This window comes from Copadichromis virginalis, linkage group LG16 (genome assembly GCF_057382275.1).
Source record: "Copadichromis virginalis isolate Kocher_CV1m ecotype Utaka linkage group LG16, C_Virginalis_male_GT1.1, whole genome shotgun sequence".
NCBI lineage: Eukaryota > Metazoa > Chordata > Actinopteri > Cichliformes > Cichlidae > Copadichromis > Copadichromis virginalis.
The window spans coordinates 4,640,467-4,660,253 of NC_140633.1; the positions used below are offsets into that span (position 1 = coordinate 4,640,467).

At 45.6% G+C, this 19,787-nt stretch overlaps 1 protein-coding gene across 1 annotated transcript in view; it reads left to right on the forward strand.

The window, feature by feature from the left end:
• Positions 1 to 19,787, forward strand: part of fer1l6 (fer-1 like family member 6) — a 70,418-nt gene that overhangs the window by 38,190 nt on the left and 12,441 nt on the right. The window contains exons 17-31 of the mRNA XM_085434974.1: positions 1,062 to 1,162; positions 4,138 to 4,240; positions 4,579 to 4,698; positions 4,973 to 5,125; positions 5,224 to 5,395; positions 9,222 to 9,346; positions 10,246 to 10,380; positions 10,488 to 10,637; positions 10,714 to 10,821; positions 10,927 to 10,989; positions 11,115 to 11,213; positions 18,031 to 18,256; positions 18,810 to 18,958; positions 19,048 to 19,170; positions 19,270 to 19,312. Coding sequence (XP_085291100.1) covers positions 1,062 to 1,162; positions 4,138 to 4,240; positions 4,579 to 4,698; positions 4,973 to 5,125; positions 5,224 to 5,395; positions 9,222 to 9,346; positions 10,246 to 10,380; positions 10,488 to 10,637; positions 10,714 to 10,821; positions 10,927 to 10,989; positions 11,115 to 11,213; positions 18,031 to 18,256; positions 18,810 to 18,958; positions 19,048 to 19,170; positions 19,270 to 19,312 — 1,870 coding nt within the window. The remainder of the gene's footprint in view (positions 1 to 1,061; positions 1,163 to 4,137; positions 4,241 to 4,578; positions 4,699 to 4,972; positions 5,126 to 5,223; positions 5,396 to 9,221; positions 9,347 to 10,245; positions 10,381 to 10,487; positions 10,638 to 10,713; positions 10,822 to 10,926; positions 10,990 to 11,114; positions 11,214 to 18,030; positions 18,257 to 18,809; positions 18,959 to 19,047; positions 19,171 to 19,269; positions 19,313 to 19,787) is intronic.

The window sequence follows — 19,787 nt, forward strand, 5'->3', positions numbered from 1 at the left end:
TGTGGCGGCCTGTGGTGGAAAAGCAGTGCCTCTGAGGACCCTTCTGGCCACACCTGTACCTGCTTACAAACTGGTTTGGTGACTTTGACCAGGGGCCTGTGGGAACCCATGGCACACCTAGATTTCTGCCTGTACTGACCCTTATGCAAAATAGGTGGAATTAAGACACAGTTCCAAAAGCAAACACAACTGATCAGTGCTGAGAGTGGTCCTGTTGCTGAGGTTGGGATGATCCTGTAATCTCTTATGAACGACCTCCAACGCTTCTATGACTGGGATGCAAGTGAAGACAGATGTAACATCTCTCACTGTACATGTACTGTTTATAAAATTAGGGAAACATAACCTGCACAAACAAAATAATTTGCAGGACAAATGGTTGACATCAATTTTGTTCGATTTGAAGAAGGTAGGGGGGGCAACTTCACTCACATGTGTTTATAAGGTTGGGGAAACCTGCAGTCAGCTGAGACTGAAGAAGTCACTTGGATGAGTGACGAAACGTTTCTCCTTTTGGGATTTACTTACCTGGATGATTAAGCACGCATCAAGACGTTATTTTATTAAACATTTTAAAATGTTAGCAGCACAAACAAACATTTTTGCAGCACAAACCAGCACAAATGTTTGACATCAATTTTGTTTGATTCCATTAATATGGGGGGGCTGGTTGACCTCTAGAAATTTTTGTTAATATCTTTAAAATAATAGCGGCACAAACAAAAATTTCTGCAGCACAAACCAGCACAAACCAGCACAAACGTAGCACAAATGTTTGATACCACTTTTGTTGGATTTGAAGAAGGTGGGGGGGGGGGGGGGGGGGGCAACTTCACTCACATCATATCTTAAAGAAATGGACTGTCAACAACTGATGTGTGTTGATGAGTGTGTTAAAACTTCATTCTACTGTATATTAAGACACAGTGACACTTGATACATTTGTTAAAGTGAAAAAGTGACTTGGCTTTGACTGACCTGATAACTGTGTCAACATATCACCTACACTCACCTACACTCACCTACACTCGTGAGAGAAACTTCATCTTTATGTCTTGCAGGAGGAGGGGGTGACAAATGCATGGGAGCTCCACAGAAAGTCAGATCCTGCAGCCGAGCTGCTGATGAAATCTGTCCTCCAGGACTTTTGTGCAGATGCCAGGTAATCACAGCAACTCTTTAATGCTACTTTGTGAGCTAACTGTCTCACGTGGTTCACTTCCTGGGAAAATAAAGGCCAAACAATCAACTTAAATAATTAATTTAAATTTGAATAAAAATGTATTATTTTATAGCACAGAGCATAGCAGCAAATGTGATCTGACATTACAAGTCAATAAATACTGAGAACAGAACTCCTACAGCAAAAACAGTTTACTTAATAGTTGTCATTGTTCTAATTTTAGACATTCAAACTCCATTTTAAGCCATGACAGACTTAACAGACATTAACTTTGTCCATGGAATTGAAGCTTAGAATGTCTTCATAATGACACCATCCTTCCATGCTGGAGACCAAACTCCTGCAACGCTTGTACGGGGACTAAATGGCCCATAACCCCAAATTCCTGAAACACACAGGGGGAACGTCATCCACCCCAGGGGCCTGGCCACCAAGGAGTTGTTTAACTAACTCAGTGACCTCATCCCCAGTGATGGGCAGTGATAGACGAATCAGCCCACTCCACTCATCTCCAAGTTCTGCTTCCTCTACAGAAAGGATTAAGGAGTTCCTCGAAGCATTCCTGCCTATATAAATTGCATTTATTACTTCTAGGCTGGACAACTGTGGGCTGGACACTTAGACAGTATGGGAGGAATTACTAGAAATTAACGAACAGAATATCCAATTCGTACATTTGAAGCAGGATTTTTATCCACTGGAGCTACAACAGATGGAAGAGATTTTCACCATTTCCCCTCTGTGGCTCCAGAGACGGAGGAGACACCGCAGTGAGAAGTGAGGCAAGCGGAGCGCCTTACGTGCTAGCTAACAAGCTAACCCATACAGACCATCTCTCCCCATCCTTTTTGTCGCCAATACCAGGACCCGCGCTAACAAGCCAGACCAGATCCAGCTGAACAGTTGTGTTGTGATTGTCACCGAGATAACAACATCCCCGACACTGTGGTGGAGCTTGAGAGCTGCTCTCTGTTTGATTACCTGGATACCATGGATCAGGGACTTTCTCACCAACCAGCCTCAGGTGGTGAGAGTAGAACAGAACATCATCCACCCTGGTCCTGAATAGGACCTCACTTGCACAAGTACTTTTACAGAGCTGTGATCAAGAGCATACTCTGCCACGGCACGACTGTGGGGTACGGCAGCCGCACAGCCCAGGACAAAAAAGACTTGGCCTGGTCAAAATGCCCAGTGGATTGTGGGGGGACAGCTAACAGACCTCAGTTCAGTGTCTTGATACATGCTCAATCATCCTGGTAACCTCCGTTACTGGTAATGGGCACAAACACGCTCTCAGAATGGTTGACTGGTTCACCAGCTGACATTCCAGATAGGATATCCACCACCTCCCTGTGGATGCCTGGCTAAGACAATCGGGCCAGGACTGGATCCGGAGTTTCGTCATATCCCATGTGACCAGACATCAGGTTATAATGAGCCAACTGGAAAAAAGTTTCCCAGCAGACTTTTGACATAACTGGGTGTGCTCTTTCTGTGTAGTGGTGTCTCAATACAGTCTGTCCCTAATAAACACAAAATGTGAAAATGTCAGGGTTATGTCAGTGCACATCATTTGACCATCAATTTTCATCGCTTGATCGAAGGCTGAGCTTAGAGTGTCGTCACAAGACCGTTCTAGTGGGAAATCTTTTCTGGAGCGAATCATCGCTTTTCATCCTCCACAAGGTCGGTGTCGGACAAGCTCACATCACCGGTGAGAGCAACACAAAGGTCTGATCCCTCGGTCCCATTTCCAGAACTGATGGCAGTGGTCTTCAGGTGAGGCACAGCTGGTCCAGGGCTGCCCAACAGACATCCGGGAATCACTTCCTTGCTGTCAGGCTTGCTGAGTGCTGCCACCTGGGTCTCCCCTGACAGCTGCCACAGCGACCATTCCCCCACAGGACACCGGCTTTCCTGTGCCGTGACCGAAACCATTCTTGGAATGACTGGGGCAGGTGTTATCTCCTTCCCCCATCTTGTGGAGCCTCACTGCAGAGCCTGGGTGAAGTGGTGGCACTGCTAGAGACCCAGCATGAACAATTAAATTTTCCAGAATTTCTGTCTGGCATTTGGCCTGGTCCAGCTGCTGCTGGTGCTCCTCCACCTACTCCTGATACATGGCAGGCAGCTCCACCATCATCTGCGCCAGCACCTTTAATCCGCTGCTTCTGACGTCTTTATTAATTCAGGCTACCAAGTACAGCAGTTGAATCTAAAGTGGATGTACAATAGAGGTTAAAGTCACTAGCACATCCAGAAACTATTCACAGTGCTTCACTTATTTCACATTTTGTCACATTACAGCGTTATTCTAAAATTGATTCACATCCAGCACCCCAGCCATACTGGTCACATGTAGGTGGCATCTATTTTTACTGTGACTCGGGAGGTAGAGCAGGTCATCTGCTTATCAGAAGGTTGGTGGTTTGATCCTTGACTGCTTCAGTCTGTATGGCAAATGTCCTTGGGCAACATACTAACCCCAGGTTTCTCGCCAGTGGATCTGAGTATGAATGTGTGTGAATGTTAGACAGGAACTACTTGCATAGAGCAGATAAATGCTAAATAAGAACCAGTCCATTTACCATTCACCCTATGGTTCTGTTTTTGTTGTCCTACCTTGACCAGTTTTTTGACTGGGGAAATAACAGCAATGTTTCAGGCAGGTTTTCCAAGTTTACCACCTTATTAAACAAAATGCAAACGATACGATCCTGAGCTTTTTGAACTACGGTCTCTTTGAGAAACTTGAGATCTTCATTACAGACTTTTCTCTTCCTGTCAGCACAAATGTTCTTTTCTTTATTTTACTTTAGTTTTGAAAGCTCAGTAATTGTTAACATTTTGCAGCAGTCTTAGTCAACACTGCAAACTAGAGAGGGCTGGAAAAAATGTGGAAAAAGAATTTTATTCTGTTTGTGCTAAATATGTTTTTGGCTGTTTGTCAGGAGTTTCATTGAAGCAGCGGAGGCTAAGTTGAAGGCTGAGCTGAAGTCGACTTATCTAACACAGCTGGACAAGAAACGCCTGACCATGTGTAAACAGGAGCTGGTAGGAAAACTAAGTACAATTCTTATCACATTCCTTTACATCTCAATTAACTTTTGTCTGCTTTTACCTCAGTACCTATGCAAAATGAACAACAAGCCTCACAGACCACCAATTATAATACATTTCAATCACATTGCAGACTTAAACTGTTTTGGATATTGATGTTTGTTGGCAAAAATGTCCAGTATGTAAGATATTTATTTACAACTCCTGGGCAGGTGCGACCAGATTTGCAGTTTAGTATTCCATATGCATAATGTGCATTACACAATCTTAACAACAGCGTACACAGCATTTATACAACACCGCATACAATAATGGATGTATGTGTATTGCAGGAAAGTATGATAGGGGAGGCACAGTCCCTGGTAGGGAGGAAGAAAAATGCTGGTGGTGTGAAAGAAATGCTACAGGACGCAGCAAAACTCACACATAAACTCCGCTTTCTTGTGGAGGAGGTTTGTATCTGTTAGTTGTCACAGGGATTCGTCTGATGGTTCTGGTTCTCTCACTGACATTGCAGAGTGTTTGTCTTGTGATATAAGGAAACTTCAGATGACTGATGCTGTGAAGTTGTATTACTGTATATAAGTAAAATAAATGGAAAAATCGAAGTCAAAATTGGGATGCAGGCACAGGAAAAAGTGTGAATTTTGAAATGTCATTTTTTTTAATTTGCCTTATATATGACAACTTTTCTCATTCACACATGTACATCCTCACAATCTCTAGCCCCAGCACACAGTTCCAGACATGTTTGTGTGGCTGCTGAGCAACAACAAGCGTGTTGCATACGCCCGGGTTCGAACCAGAGACCTGCTGTACTCCAGCAGGCAGGAGGCCCGAGGAATTAACTGTGGCAAGGTCATAACCCTGTTTCTCAAGGTAAACTCACATACGCAGAACATGTCTTATCCATAGGAAGGCTTCCAGATGAAAAATCATCTCTGTGTGTGGATGTGTGTGTGTCTGTGTGCACGCAGCCTCCAGGTAAGCGTGTTGCAGGCTTATCAGTCCAAGCGAAACTGGATGTGTATCTGTGGTTTGGAGCTTGCAGGGACTCTAGCCACATGCTGGATAACCTGCCTGCAGGATTCACTCCAGCTACAGGGGGCGCTGATGCCAACAGCCCTCCCACACACTTGCACTGCGAAGGTGAGACTGAAGCTAACTTTTGCAGTGTCTATTTACCTTGTTTTATCTATTGTGCTTTTGCAGTGTACAGGCTTTCCATTTCTTTTGATCACTACCTAGAACCAGAAATCAGTCCATACTGACAAGACAGTTTCCTGCGTTATGATATGTAGAGACATGGAAAATATGTACATAGTTTCCAGGTCTAAAACGTGAAACCAGTGTTTCAAATGGCTCATAGAATTCATTAAAAACACAACCCTATAATTGTCACGGACTCAACTCAACTTAAATAAAAGTGCTTAGGTGTAGAAACAAACACACTGATAAGTCACACCAGTCAGCTCAGGGCAGCCCCATGACTCACCAAGGGCTACTGGGCCCTTGAACAGCAAATACACATCATACCCCAAAACTTTCTGTTGTACTAGGACAAGGACATCTCATCTTGCATATGAAGCAGAGGAATAAGCTTGGCAGCTAAGAGACCATGGCCATAATGATGACAACTTGGTCACACCTAAGAAACTGGTACTATGATACCACCCTCTTCTGTGGAACCAGCTTCCAGTTTGGATTCGGGATTCGGGAGACAGACACTATCTCTACTTTTAAGATTAGGCTTAAAACTTTCCTTTTTTCTAAAGCATATAGTTAGGGCTGGACCAGGTGACCCTGAATCCTCCCTTTGTTATGCTGCAATAGATGTAGGCTGCCGGGGGATTCCCATGATGCATTGAGTTTTTCCTTTCCAGTCACCTTTCTCACTCACTATGTATTAATAGACCTCTCTGCATTGAATCATATCTGTTATTAACCTCTGTCTCTCTTCCACAGCATGTCTTTATCCTGTCTTCCTTCTCTCACCCCAACCGGTCGCAGCAGATGGCCGCCCCTCCCTGAGCCTGGTTCTGCCGGAGGTTTCTTCCTGTTAAAAGGGAGTTTTTCCTTCCCACTGTCGCCAAAGTGCTTGCTCATAGGGGGTCATATGATTGTTGGGTTTTTCTCTGTATCTATGAAGCGCCTTGAGGTGACTTTTGTTGTGATTTGGCGCTATATAAATAAAATTGAATTGAATTGAATTGAATTATGATATGACTATATTTCAGTTCCCTGACAGGAGATTAGTCGACACAGAGTCTGAGTCAAGACTCAGCAGTAAGTCCAGGTCTACACAGCTGGTGGTTAGGTACTTCTTCTTGCGCCTATGTTGATGGTGAAGGGACTGAAGCAATCAGCACGAAGACCAGAGCTGTTTTGTCCAGTAGGCAACACTTCACCCGTTGCCTACTGGTGGTGGTCAGAGGGCCCGGTGGCGCCAGTGTCCGGCAGCCTCGCCTCTGTCAGTGCGCCCCAGGGTGGCTGTGGCTACAATGTAGCTGCCATCACCAGTGTGTGAATGTGTGTGTGAATGGGTGGATGACTGGTTGTGTAAAGCGCTTTGGGGTCCTTAGGGACTAGTAAAGTGCTATACAAACACAGGCCATTTACCATTTACCATGAATTTCAGTAATTCAAGTTTCAACAAAGACTTTTTAACAGCAGGACTCAGACCAAACCAGCACAACAGTATAATCGGTCTGCAGTGGTACCATGAGCTCACTTTTGAGAGTCTTAGCCACCTGTATTCCAGTCAGAGCAGCACCGAGCCCGAGAAGACAACTTCGTTTGAGATGACGGAGACACGGGATCTGGCCATCACGGGTGAAGTGTGAATATTTCCATGGAAACATGTGATCCTCAGATAAGTTACAGATTCATTAGTTTTTTCTGTGTCACAGAACACATGCACCTCAAAAGTGAGAGTTGGTGACTCTGTAACTCGTGGCATATTTCACCTTGGTAAGGTAGGTCCTGTCGGCTCCTTCTTCTACTCTGTTCAAGTGGCAAGAAGGGTACTGTGAGAGGTTCATCCCAGCTAGTGTGGCCACACTGGCATGGTGTAGAAGACTGGGCAATGGTTATAACCCAAGGTATCATTGGGACAATCACTGCGTAGCCCAAGCATTGACTTTCATCATTGGCTTGATTAAAGAGTCAGCCGGAGCTAATGTGGTTGTAGGCAGGAAGTTGAGCCACAGGAAGTTGAGCAAAGGTCTTCACATACCTTACACCTAGGAATGAAGGCTAAGTGTACTGCCTGGTAGTAGGAGGCCATTTAGGGGAGTCATGGTGAGTCACATGGTGAGGTTTGAAACAACTCCTACTAGTCTACCACTCGATACTGGTTAGCACTCTAACTAAACTGGAAAGATTTAAAGTAAATTTGGGATGAAATATGGCAGAGAAGCTAACCCTAGAAGCTAACGGTATAACGAGTCAAGTGGGCTCACTGCCCCCTGAGTCGGCTGCACCAACCCACCACGCCATGCTTTTTGACCCGGTAAGTAGTCCTGTGACGACACATCGTTTATTCAGTTCTTTGGTCTGATGCAGAGCAGCCTGTGTTGCCCTCCAAAGTCACTGACACCTGCAGAGATGGTGTTCAACAGAAGGTACAAAGAACTCACCTTCAACAGTTGAAAACAAAGGCGGCTGATACCCCAGGGAAGCCTTGAACGATGAGAGCCCTGCAGCTAGCTGGGAAGGATTGGAGGACACCACACACCAGCTCGCTGCTGGTCTGCAGGGAAAACCAGAGGAAAGACTAGCCAGGGGTCCCGGGACAGTGCAAAACTCTTTCCATATACTGGAGGTGAACTGGGGACCACAATCCGACACGATATCGATGGTTGTTGGTGTGAGACAATCATTTATCGTCTGGATCTTTGCTGGGTCAGCCCTAATTTGTCCTTTCTCAACAATGTAGCTTAAAAAGGAGACGGAGTCAACGTGAAACTTTCTCTCCCTCCACAGATAGGTTATCTAGGAGATGCTGCAGCACCAAACGGATATGTGACTCGTGTAAAGAAAGAGATTTGGGAAAAATCAGAATGTCATCTAAATAAATGAAAACAAACCTATTGAGGTAGTGTCTTAGCACGTCGTTGAGCAGGGCTTGGAAAACGCTCACCAGCTGAGCTTCCTGTTGGACAAGAGAGTGCTGAACGGAGTCCAAGCACTCTGTCATACCTTTGAGCAGACGGACTCAAAAGCGAGACCCAGGATGCCAGTTCAGCGAATTTATTTACAGTGAAGTGCAGGTACTATTTACAGTGTCTATCAAAAGGGGAAAAATCCACAGTCTCTATTTACAATAGTCCGGTAGATTTATCCTCCGTCTTCAAACAGGACCGTGAAACGGGATCCTCTCCTCTGAACAGAACCGTCCACGAGACAAACATATCAGTCTCCTGGACAGAAGAAAGGATGGATGAGGAAAAGGGAACATGGAAATAGGTAAACAGACTTACAGATTGGAGGTGAGTATCTACTGCAGTTGGTTTAACGCTCAAGCGATGGCTGAAAGAACGTCCTCTGTATTTAAAGGAACGTCAGATGAGGAACAGGTGAGTTGATTACTGCAGGTGTGTCACTGGTCAGAGGGAGGAGACCCAGGGGGATCGTGCCCCTGGAAGATGTGGTGTGGTTATCGCATACACGCACATACACAGAGAGAAAAGAGAGAGCCGAGGGAGAGATGGCAGGAGTACCAGGAGGAATGCATGATCATGACAACTCAACTGCATTGAATTAAATGTTTCCTTCTGAAAGCAAAACTCTTGTAATACACATGGAAATAATTCAACTACAGCAATTTATGTGTACCCACCATTTAGAGACAACGTTGACATTGCACCTGTAGTAAACCCTAACAATAACTTTTTAACAAACTTTCAGTTTTGTTCTGGACCAGGCAGTTCATCCTTAAGGTTTTACATTTCCAGCTGTGTCTGTGTGTCTGCAGAGCAGCATCAGTTCCAGTTGAGGTGCCACATGTATCAGGCTCGTGGCCTGATCGCTGCTGACAACACTGGCTTGTCAGATCCCTTTGCTCGAGTCACCTTTCTGTCACACAGTCAAACCACCAATGTAAGTGTGTGTGTGTGTGTGTGTGTGTGTGTGTGTGTGTGTGTGTGTGTGTGTGTGTGTGTGTGTGTGTGTGTGTGTGTGTGTGGAAAAAAATTAAAGGAACACTTAGAAAAAAGATCTCCGCAGGGAAAAATAATGTGGTATCTACACTAATATGCACTGAGTAATGTGTTAGTAACAGCCACGACCTACAGAGGGCTGATTTCAAAGACCCCAAACACCAAAGTAATAAAAGGAAATCAAAACGATGCAACAGTTCTGTAAAGGTTCTCAATCATGCAGGTCGTGGCGATCTAAAGAGCTTGGAAAGAAAAGCGACCAGACTTCTTTAAGTTTCTTGAAGATGTTCACCTGTCATCCGAGAAGCTTCTTCAGTTCTAAGAGCAATTGGTAGAGCGTCCCAGATTTGGCACCATGAAGCCCCAGAGGCATTTGCTGTTTGCATCTAGAGACTGATTAAAAAGTATTCCTTTAATATTTTTGAGCAGTATATTTTGTCTGTTTATAACATGTGTTTCCATTTGTGGAAAGATGATAATTAGGTAATAGATGATAACATGGTTCATTATAATATGTCCAAATGGTGGTCAGACGGTTAAAAGTTTAAAATGGACACACAGTGCTTTACAGATGTGTATGGGACTATGTAGCCATAAATACTCCTTCATGGCAGCAATATGTCCTGGTTGGCTTCGTTCGGTAGGTTAATGTGCCCTGCCAAATTGTAAATGTCAAATTCAAGTACCCCAGTCTGATTCAACATTTGAGGATATGCTGGAAAAGCAGTTCTGTTCCAGGAAGGTCCAGGACCTTCCTGGACTTCCAGAATTTGCTGCTTTTGTTTGCTTTCAAGCTGGTCGTGTCCAAGTCTGATTTGCTTGGTGATACTGTGTTGTCAGATTATCAGTCAGACTCTCAGTCCTACATGGAATCAGTGTTTGCCAATGAGCCATCTGCTGCTGAGTGGAGATTTGCAGTATATCCAGCGAGAGCCACCACATATCCTCATAGAGGTGTATGATGACGACGCATTGGTAATCCCTAATTCAAATAAAAGACTCAATCAAGTTATTTGAACTATTATTTTTAGCTATGTTCCTGCCTGACTCTCCCCTCTCTGAGCTCACTCTGGTGTGTGCAGGGAAAGGCTGAGTATCTGGGTGCCACAGTGGCAGTGCCCGAGGTCTGTCTGTCCTCTGCTCCCTACACACCTCCAACTCTCCAGTACAACACTCTGCACTGTGGCAGCCAGCCAGGGGGAGAATTGCTGGCTGCATTTGAATTGCTGCAGGTCAGTCTTTTAAATAACCATACATGCTCCATCATAATATTGCATGAGTGACTCCTGACTTATTATGATTGTGTAGATCTCACACTCTGAACAGCAGAGTCTGCCAGACTTAGAGGAACAAGATGGAGGCATCTACACAGTTCCTGCATATATCAGGCCTGTCCTCAGCACCTACAGACTAGAGGTTTGAGTACATGAATGTGTGCACGTGTCTGGATTTGAGACTAGTAACCCTATCTTTTTTCTCACCCCCCCAAATAAATATATAAAAACTGCATTTTTTCAATAGGTATTATTCTGGGGTCTGAGGGAACTGAAGAAAGTCCAACTTCTGTCTGTGGATAGGCCACAGGTACAAACACAATCTTTACAATGTACCTGTGTTCTCTCTAGGACCTGATATGCTGGTGTCCAGGATCACAATATGCTTAATTAATATCTGCCAGATATTAATACTTAATATCTGCCTTTCTCTAGGTCATTATAGAGTGTGCTGGTAAGACGTTACGCTCTTCTGTTATTCAGAAGTACAAGTCCAACCCAAACTTCACCACACTCGTTGATGCCATCGAGCTGGTAAGACAAACAGATCTCTAACATTTTAAAACTGGAGCCCAGCCATTACCCAGGGCTGCTACTGATTTTCATTTTGCATCAATGATTTTCAAATAATCAAGATGTGATTGAAGTTCAGACTTTCAGTATTATTCAGTAAACTAATTAGGAATTCGATCCATTTTAAACAGTACAGTGTAGTGTGGGTTATAGTATCTCAGTTTATATCAGCAAATATAGCACAAGATACAAAACTGTTTGACGTCATTACTACACAACATGATCTGGTTGACTGCTGTCCATTTAATATCATATTGTTTTACTCACTGCTTACTTTATTTTTTTAAATAACTCTGTAATTACTTAACGTGCATTACTACCTTCACAGTAAACACAGGTGAGACCCAAGTGCTGCTACCAATGCCACAGTCAGAAAGTAGCTCAGCTGGAAGGTCAAGTTTGTGACCTCTACCGAATCCTGGAGAATTAACTTCTGACAGATTCATTCTTCATTTCGAAGCAAGTCGTGTTATTTCCGTTCACAAAGAGGACACATGGTCCAAGTTTTGGAGCCAAGTCTCGAGTGCACACCTGTACCATGCAAACACTTTTTCTGTAACATTTTTTCTAAAATCAGAACACAATTTGGTAAAAAAGTTATTTCATTTAGTAACCATCAACAGCTCTTTAGAGACTGGCATTTTTCTCTGAAATGTACTAAAATCACTCGACTACTCAAGAACAAATAATGTAGTCGTAGTTATAAACTTTTTTTTCCAAAATATTTGGACAAAATATATAACTGAATTAATACTTAATAATCAACTGACTGTACTTGTGATACGTAACCATCTCAGGACCTGTCATGCAGTCATTGAGACTTTCAGTCTTAGTTCTACTCGATCTCACGGCTACTTTTAATTTCTATCACAGAATTCCACAACATTTCTTTATTTAGCACAAGACCCTTTAAAGTCTTTAAAGTCTTGCAAAAACTAAAAGGGAAATGCGACACATATGGCACGATCCTGGGTCTTATGACCCAGCGGTTTTTCTTGTGTTTTGTCATTTTGTATTGAGTCCACCTTGTCAGTTTACAGTCCTTGTCCCTCGGTGGATATGTTTAGCTTTTGGTTGTTAGATCTCCCCGTGTCTTTGCTCCTGTATCTTCCTCTGTGTATCTGTGTTCATATAGCTCTGAGTTCCTGCGCCTTGTTTCCCCTCGTGTTTTATTCCATGTTTCCCCAGCCGTTATCTCTGTGCCCTCTCTCTCTGCATCTCTGTGTTCTTCCTGTGCTACGTTTAAGGTCCACGTACTGGGTCAGTATTTTCAGTTCCGTGTCCTTCCTGTCTCGTTGTGCGTAATTGTCCTCAGCTGTGCTCGCCGTGTGTTCCCACATCCCTCATTACCTTCTGTGTATTTATGTCAGAATCTCCCTCTGTTCTGAGTCGCGTCGTCCCTCGGTGTTGTGTGCATTTCCCCGTGGTTTACCCGTGCCTCCTTGTGAGTTAGTTTTAGTTTGTCCCAGTATAGTTTCGTATTGCCCTTTGCCTCTCTGTTAATAAAGTTTTGTTTTCCGTTTACGAGTTCAGCGTTTAGGTCCAATCCTGCCTGCCTGACAATATACACTGATACATAGGAACATTTACCCATATCTAAGAACATAACAACCAAGCCGTTATCAACCGTCATATATTCATGTTCAAGCTGTCTTCAAGTGAATCCATGATCATTTTCAAGTTTTATAGCTGCAGCTTTTTGAAATTCTAACATCCTAGAAATCACAAGACTTTCCACATTCACTGCATCAGGACAAATTCAAGATTTCATACAAAATGGAAATCAACTTGTTTTCCGCAGACACCCACATGTTCTTATTAACCCTCTCGAAGCAGTAGTTAAAAACTAACAACCTGATTACCCCACATACATAATGTATGAGTGTTTTTTTACTCAGAAGTACCACTTCAGGACTTGGTTGTGTATTAGCAACAAAAAGTTTAATTTGAGCCTGAGAGGGTTAAACATATTCTCTGTTATATCGAGATCCCTCCACCCTGTTACATATTCCGTATGTATGGGGTAGGACCCCCCCTGGGTCCTGGCATGTGGATACTTCTTTAAGACACTCTGGCTGGCCTGGCCACGCCCACAGCTTACCTATAAAACAGCTGTGCGACCTGAAACCGGTGATCATTTGATCTGCACTTATCCCATACACATGGAATATGTAGGAGTGAAGCCTCTGTTACTCAGTGAACCAAGGTTACAGAGTAACCGTACGTTCTCAGGTATCTGTGATTATTTCCACATGATGTGGCTGTATGACTAATATGCCCTGCTGTATATGTAGCCCTTAATGTAGCCACATACATAGCTAATAATAACAATAATACTAAAAATAATATTATTATAAGATTTTTTAGTAATAGGATTAAATTTGGAGCCTCTATTCTAAAGAGTTTTCTTTTTATTGTTGTGTTTTTAGAAAAAACAAATTAGACAGATTCAGATTGGATCAGGCCCAGAGTTTATTTCCCAGCTCATGCTGTCTGGATCTGTTCATAATCGCTTCATTTTTCCAGACACAGTCTGCTTACTACACTAAAAATGTCTCATCCTCCCAAAACTAAAATCTAATGTTTAAGATCTCTAAAACCTAAGACATGTCTCAGGCTCATGTCTCATGGCTTCACTGATTAACAGAGGGGGCAAAATTAAAGCCATAGTGTACTTAAGAAGAAGTACAAATACTTGTGTTTCTTAAATAACTAATCATTTGATTCAGGTGTGTTGACCCAGGGTAATGTCTAAATCCTGCAGGACACCGGCACTCGAGGCCTGGAGTTGCCCACCCCTGCTTTATGTAATGTAACTCTGACCACGAACACCACAGCCACAATAAAGATGGGTCTAAAAATCTATATTATTTATTTATTACTGATGCTCATTAGGGAAACAAAGACAGTAGATACTATTAGAAACCTTTCGTACAGAAAACTCAGGGTTAACGCTGAAGTAGCTCAGAAAGAGAAGATACGAGATGACGTTGGAGGAGCAGAATCCAAAAGAGGCTGAACAAACCTGTTGTCAACTAAGCAAGGAGTTAAAGGCACATCCATCCATCCATCCATCTTCATCCGCTTTATCCGAGGCCGGGTCGCGGGGGCAGCAGCCTAAGCAGAGAAGCCCAGGACTCCTCCTCCCCAGCCACCTCCTCCAGCTTATCCAGGGGAATACCAAGGCGTTCCCAGGCCAGCCGAGAGATATAATCTCTCCAGCGTGTCCTGGGTCTGCCCCGGGGCCTCCTCCCGGTGGGACATGCCTGGAACACCTCACCCAGGAGGCGCCCAGGAGGCATCCTTGTCAGATGTCCGAACCACCTCAGCTGGCTCCTTTCGATGTGGAGCAGCAGCGACTCTACTCTGAGCCCCTCCCGGATGGCCGAACTTCTCACCCTATCTCTAAGGGAGAGGCCAGCCACCCTTCAGAGGAAGCTCATTTCTGCCGCTTGTATCCGCGATCTCGTTCTTTCGGTCACTACCCACAGCTCGTGGCCATAGGTGAGGGTAGAGACGCTAAGTAATAAACGATATTGTGCAGCATGCAAGATAGACAGCGTACAATGTGCTTTGAGGCAGCAGCCAAGAAGGCTGTAGTCCGCGTCTGTGAAGACCCGTGTGTACACCTGTGTGCACACCTGTGTGGATCAGCATGCTTGCATTCCAAAGGTTTCTCCATGTAATGATCTGCTAGGGAGTGTGGGGGAGCCACAGCCCCGTCCTCCAGGGCATGAAGCAGGTATGGAGGAGATCAAAACTCCAGACATCCAGAGGCCCCCAGAACACAAGAGACCAAGGAAGACCAACAGAGGGGCAGCCGCACCACTGTCCCAGAAAGAGCTGAGGAGAGTCCCAGATGAGGGCTCACTCAGCAGCCGCGGAGCAGAAGCCAGGGGGAGTTGCAGTGACGCGCCCGTGAGCTCCGCCGGCTCCAGCCAGCCGTGCCTGAGTGACTGAGCCCCAGGCCGAGAGGCCGGGGGCACCCCACCTCCGAAGTGGCCCGAGCGAGCCCCAGGCTCCAGGCCCCGATAAGCGGCCGCCAAGGAGTGAGCCGGTGTGTACCCGGACGCCCACCCCCAGACACAAAGAACCACCAACGCACCGACACCTGAGGGAGTCCGCCACTGGCAGGGGAAGTGGTGGTGGGTGGAGATAGGCCTCCAAACCTTGGAGGGCCTGAGATGTCCCCAGAGAGGTGGTGCCTGACACCCAACCTGACATATAGACACAGACATACAGGCACACACAGATACAAACATCCATTCCCACCCTCATGCTCTCATATGCACTTACTCCACACTCAACCAACGTGGAGACAGACATAAAGAGACGCTGTACACACGATCACACTCCCCAAGCGTACTCTACGAACCGGGTCTAGGTACCCTTGTCCCTGGAGGGGGGAACTGCACCCAGACCCAGGTGGTGTTACCCTTTTCCCTGCGGTGGGGAGAGGCAGACTGCCCCGACTCCGCAGCAGCAGGGAGGCCCCACACTCCAGACCGCAGTCGGACGGCCAACTCCTCCTCCTAGCCCCCCCGCTCCAGCAGGCCGCAGAGAACGGGGGTGAGAGAAGACTCCAAACCTCCCTCCACCCGCTCATTGTAGTGTTGATGCATGTGTGTTCTAAGGTGCATTTAAAACCCAGGAGGGCATGGAGCTACCTGCCAGAGAGCAGCAGGTAAGCGCATGGTCCCTCCTGCTAGCCCTCAATGTCTACGTGTATTCAAAATTGAGAGGTGGGCAACGACGCCAGGGGTGGGGTGTACACCCTGATGGTAATTTGGACTCCGTGTATCGTGCCCACCCCCAAGATCCTATATGTATGTGTAATGAGAGTGTGAGTAATGTGAATGTCTAAGTTGTGGGATAAAATTGAGGCAGAGGCAGCCAGAAGGGGACAGGGGGGGGGGGGGGGGGTAGCCTCCTCTGCACCCTGGTGACATACCCCTACTCCAAGGCCCTGCATGTGTGGGTGGTTGTGGTGGAGCGGGAGGAGGGAGGCAGCTGGAGATGGGGAGGGAAGGAAGGGAGGGGCAGGTGACCCCTCCCTGGGGCCAGCTCCCCCGCTGACCCCAGTAGGCACTCCCATACTCCGCGACCCGCCAGGGAAAGGGGGCCCGGTAAATTGAGAGCTTCGCTTTTACTCTCAGCTCCCTCTTCACCACGACGGACCGGTGCAGCGTCTGCATTACTGCAGCTGCAGCCCCAATCCGTCTGTCGATCTCCCTTCTCCCATCACTCGCGAACAAGACCCCGAGATACTTGAACTCCTCCACTTGGGGCAGGAACTCATCCCTGACCTGGAGTGGGCACTCCACCCTTTTCCGGCTGAGAACCATGGCCTCAGATTTGGAGGTGCTGATCCTCATTCCCGCTGCTTCACACTCGGCTGCGAACCGTTCCAGTGCGAGCTGGAGGCCCTCACCCGATGAAGCCAACAGAACCACATCATCTGCAAAAATCAGAGATGAGATTCTGAGGCCACCAAAGCGAAAGCCCTCCGCCACTTGGCTGCGCCTAGAAATCCTGTCCATAAAAATTATGAACAGAACCGGAGACAAAGGGCAGCCCTGGCGAAGCCCATCACCCACCGGGAACGAGTCCGACTTATTGCCGGCAATGCGAACCAAGCTCTTGCAACAGTTGTATAGGGATCGAATGGCCCGTAGCAATGGGCCAGATACCCCATACTCCCACAACACCTCCCACAGGACACCCCGAGAGACACGGTCGAATGCCTTCTCCAAGTCCACAAAACACATGTAGACTGGTTGGGCAAACTCCCATGCACCCTCAAGTATCCTCGAGAGGATAAAGAGCTGGTCCAGTGTTCCGCGACCAGGACGAAAACCGCATTGTTCCCCCTGTATCCGAGGTTCGACTAGCGGACGAACTCTCCTTTCCAGCACCCTGGCATAGACTTTCCCAGGGAGGCTGAGCAGTGTGATCCCCCTGTAGTTGGAACACACCCTCCGGTCCCCCTTCTTAAAGATGGGGACCACCATCCCGGTCTGCCAGTCCACAGGTACTGCCCCTGATCTCCACGCAACATTGCAGAGGCGTGTCAACCAGGACAGCCCTACAACATCCAGAGCCTTCAGGAACTCGGGGCGGACCTCATCAACACCAGGGGCTCTGCCACCAAGGAGTTGTTTAACTGGCTCAGTGACCTCGCCCCCGGAAATTGGCGGGTCATTCCCCTCATCCCCAGACTCTGCTTCCTCCTCGGAAGACGTGTCAGTGGGATTAAGGAGGTCCTCGAAGTATTCCTTCCACCGCCTGACAATTTTCTCAGTCGACGTCAGCAAATTAAAGTTAAAGGCACAAATACAAGGAATTCAATTCAGTTTTATTTATGTTATGTATATAACAATAATCCCATCAAGGCACTTTTATTGTAAGGAAAGAAACTACACAATAGAGTGAAAACCCCAACAAATGACTCCCTATGAGCAAGCACATAAACACAAGGTTAAATTTCAACAGCACATAGTAAAGAACCACAATGGTCTAAAATACAGAAGAAACCTCAAATCTCAAAACCTGGAGCCAGAGAGCACGACAGGACTGTTGGGTTTTCTCTCTATTGTTGAAGGGTATTTACCAATATAAAGTGTCTTGAGGTGACAGGTGGTGTGACTTGGTGGTCTGTAAATTGAATCAGCTATGATGAGGAAATACTGACCTATTTCTGCATCGACTGAATTTGTGAAAAACACAACCGTGTAACTGTGTACAACTTAAAAACCTGCACTCTGTTACTGTTCTGTAGGAGTTACCAGAAAATGAACATCTCCATCCTCCGCTCAGTATCACGGTTGTTGACTGGCGTGCTTTTGGTCGCAGTACGCTTGTTGGGAACCACATCATCAACAACCTCAAAGCTTTCAAACCGATTCCACTTCCAGCCCTTCCTGCACCCATACAGACACACAAACCACCCAAAGACATCAGCACCCCTGGACCTGCCATGACAGTAGAGCCACACAGTGCTGAGGGTAATGCTAGTGTGTGTATTTGTTCATTACATAATTATTGGTTATGACATGCATATTAATTCAACTAGTTATGATCCATATGCATTATGGAGAACAGTGGCAGTCTTGCAGAGGATGGTATTTTGCTGAGACTTTGGAAAAGATCACCTGACACAAAAGTACATAAAGAATACAAATGAACCACAAAATGACTATAAAGAGGTAAAAACAACAACAACAACAATGCAATTATTTCCACTGATGGCTGTAGAGGGTCAAAAGCAGCCACTACATTTTCCTGTAGAACTGACCATTCTTGTACAAAGCACGCATTGTGCTAGATTAACAACTTGCTTAATGAATAATTACTTAATTCATATTTAATTAAAGGACAATTAGACTGTGGTTCACGTAATAGAAATACCCTTTTTGGTCAACCTAGACAGACTGAATTACCTGATGTGTCCATGTGCCGTTTGTCCGATTCCCTCCTTCCACAAAGATTTTCTTTTGAGGATATTTCCAATAGTAGGTTCACATGACAGCATCCTAAAAGCTGCCTCTTGTCCACCAGGACGGTCACAGGATTCTCCAGAGACTAGTTCGGCTGTAGCAGTGGCTAACCAAGATTTCCGGATCACTGTAGAGGATGAACCCCTACCACCCGCTCCACCACCTGCTCCACCCATTCCTAAGCAAGAAGCCAGGAAGAAGAAGATGATAGTTAGTTCACACAATAAAAAATGTTTCTGTCAGTCACATAAACTGCTCTCTATACATTTTTCAAATATGTATACATGTTTTAAATCCAGGAGAGCAAGGCAAAGTCCACCCGTAGTCGTTCCACCAAACGCAGGAAGCGGACTATCGCAGATGAATCAGCTGAGAGTGTCATCGACTGGTGGTCCAAATACTACGCCTCAGTAGAGAGAGAGGTATCTAAGATTGCTGGGCTGTTGTCTAAAAAGATCAAACAATTATTTAAGTAATTTTAAAATGTGATGTGAACATATGCTTCCCTGATTATGTTCCAGATCAAACGACGGGACAACTCTCCATTTTCTGAGGTCTCCAAAGGTACATATGATCAGTGCTTTTTGAGCAGCTGCTTGTGTTTTGTTCAGGGTCAAGGGTCAGTATTAGAGGACCGGCTCCCTATTTTGCAAGGTGTGAGTGACACAGTTTACAAAATTTGGGAAAATTGAAAAATCTGAAATTATCAAATTGGGTAAAAACTCAATCTTATAAGATACCTCTCCTCTCTCCCAGTTTGGATTCAGGATAATGGTATCCAGATTTTGCATAAAAAGCTTATAGTTGGGGTCTGATCACTCTTTTCACTTTGCACATGTTTACAGACAACTTCTGGACGTTTACATCGATATTAGTAATTATTAAACTGTCTCTCTCCCATAGTGTGCCTTTTGTCCTGCCTCCCTCTGCTGTCTTCTCTTTCCCCTCATCCCAACCGGTCGCAGAACAGAGCTGCCCCTCCCAAAGTTCTATCAGTGCTTCCTTCCTGTTGAAAAGGAGTTTCTCCATCGTTGCTAAG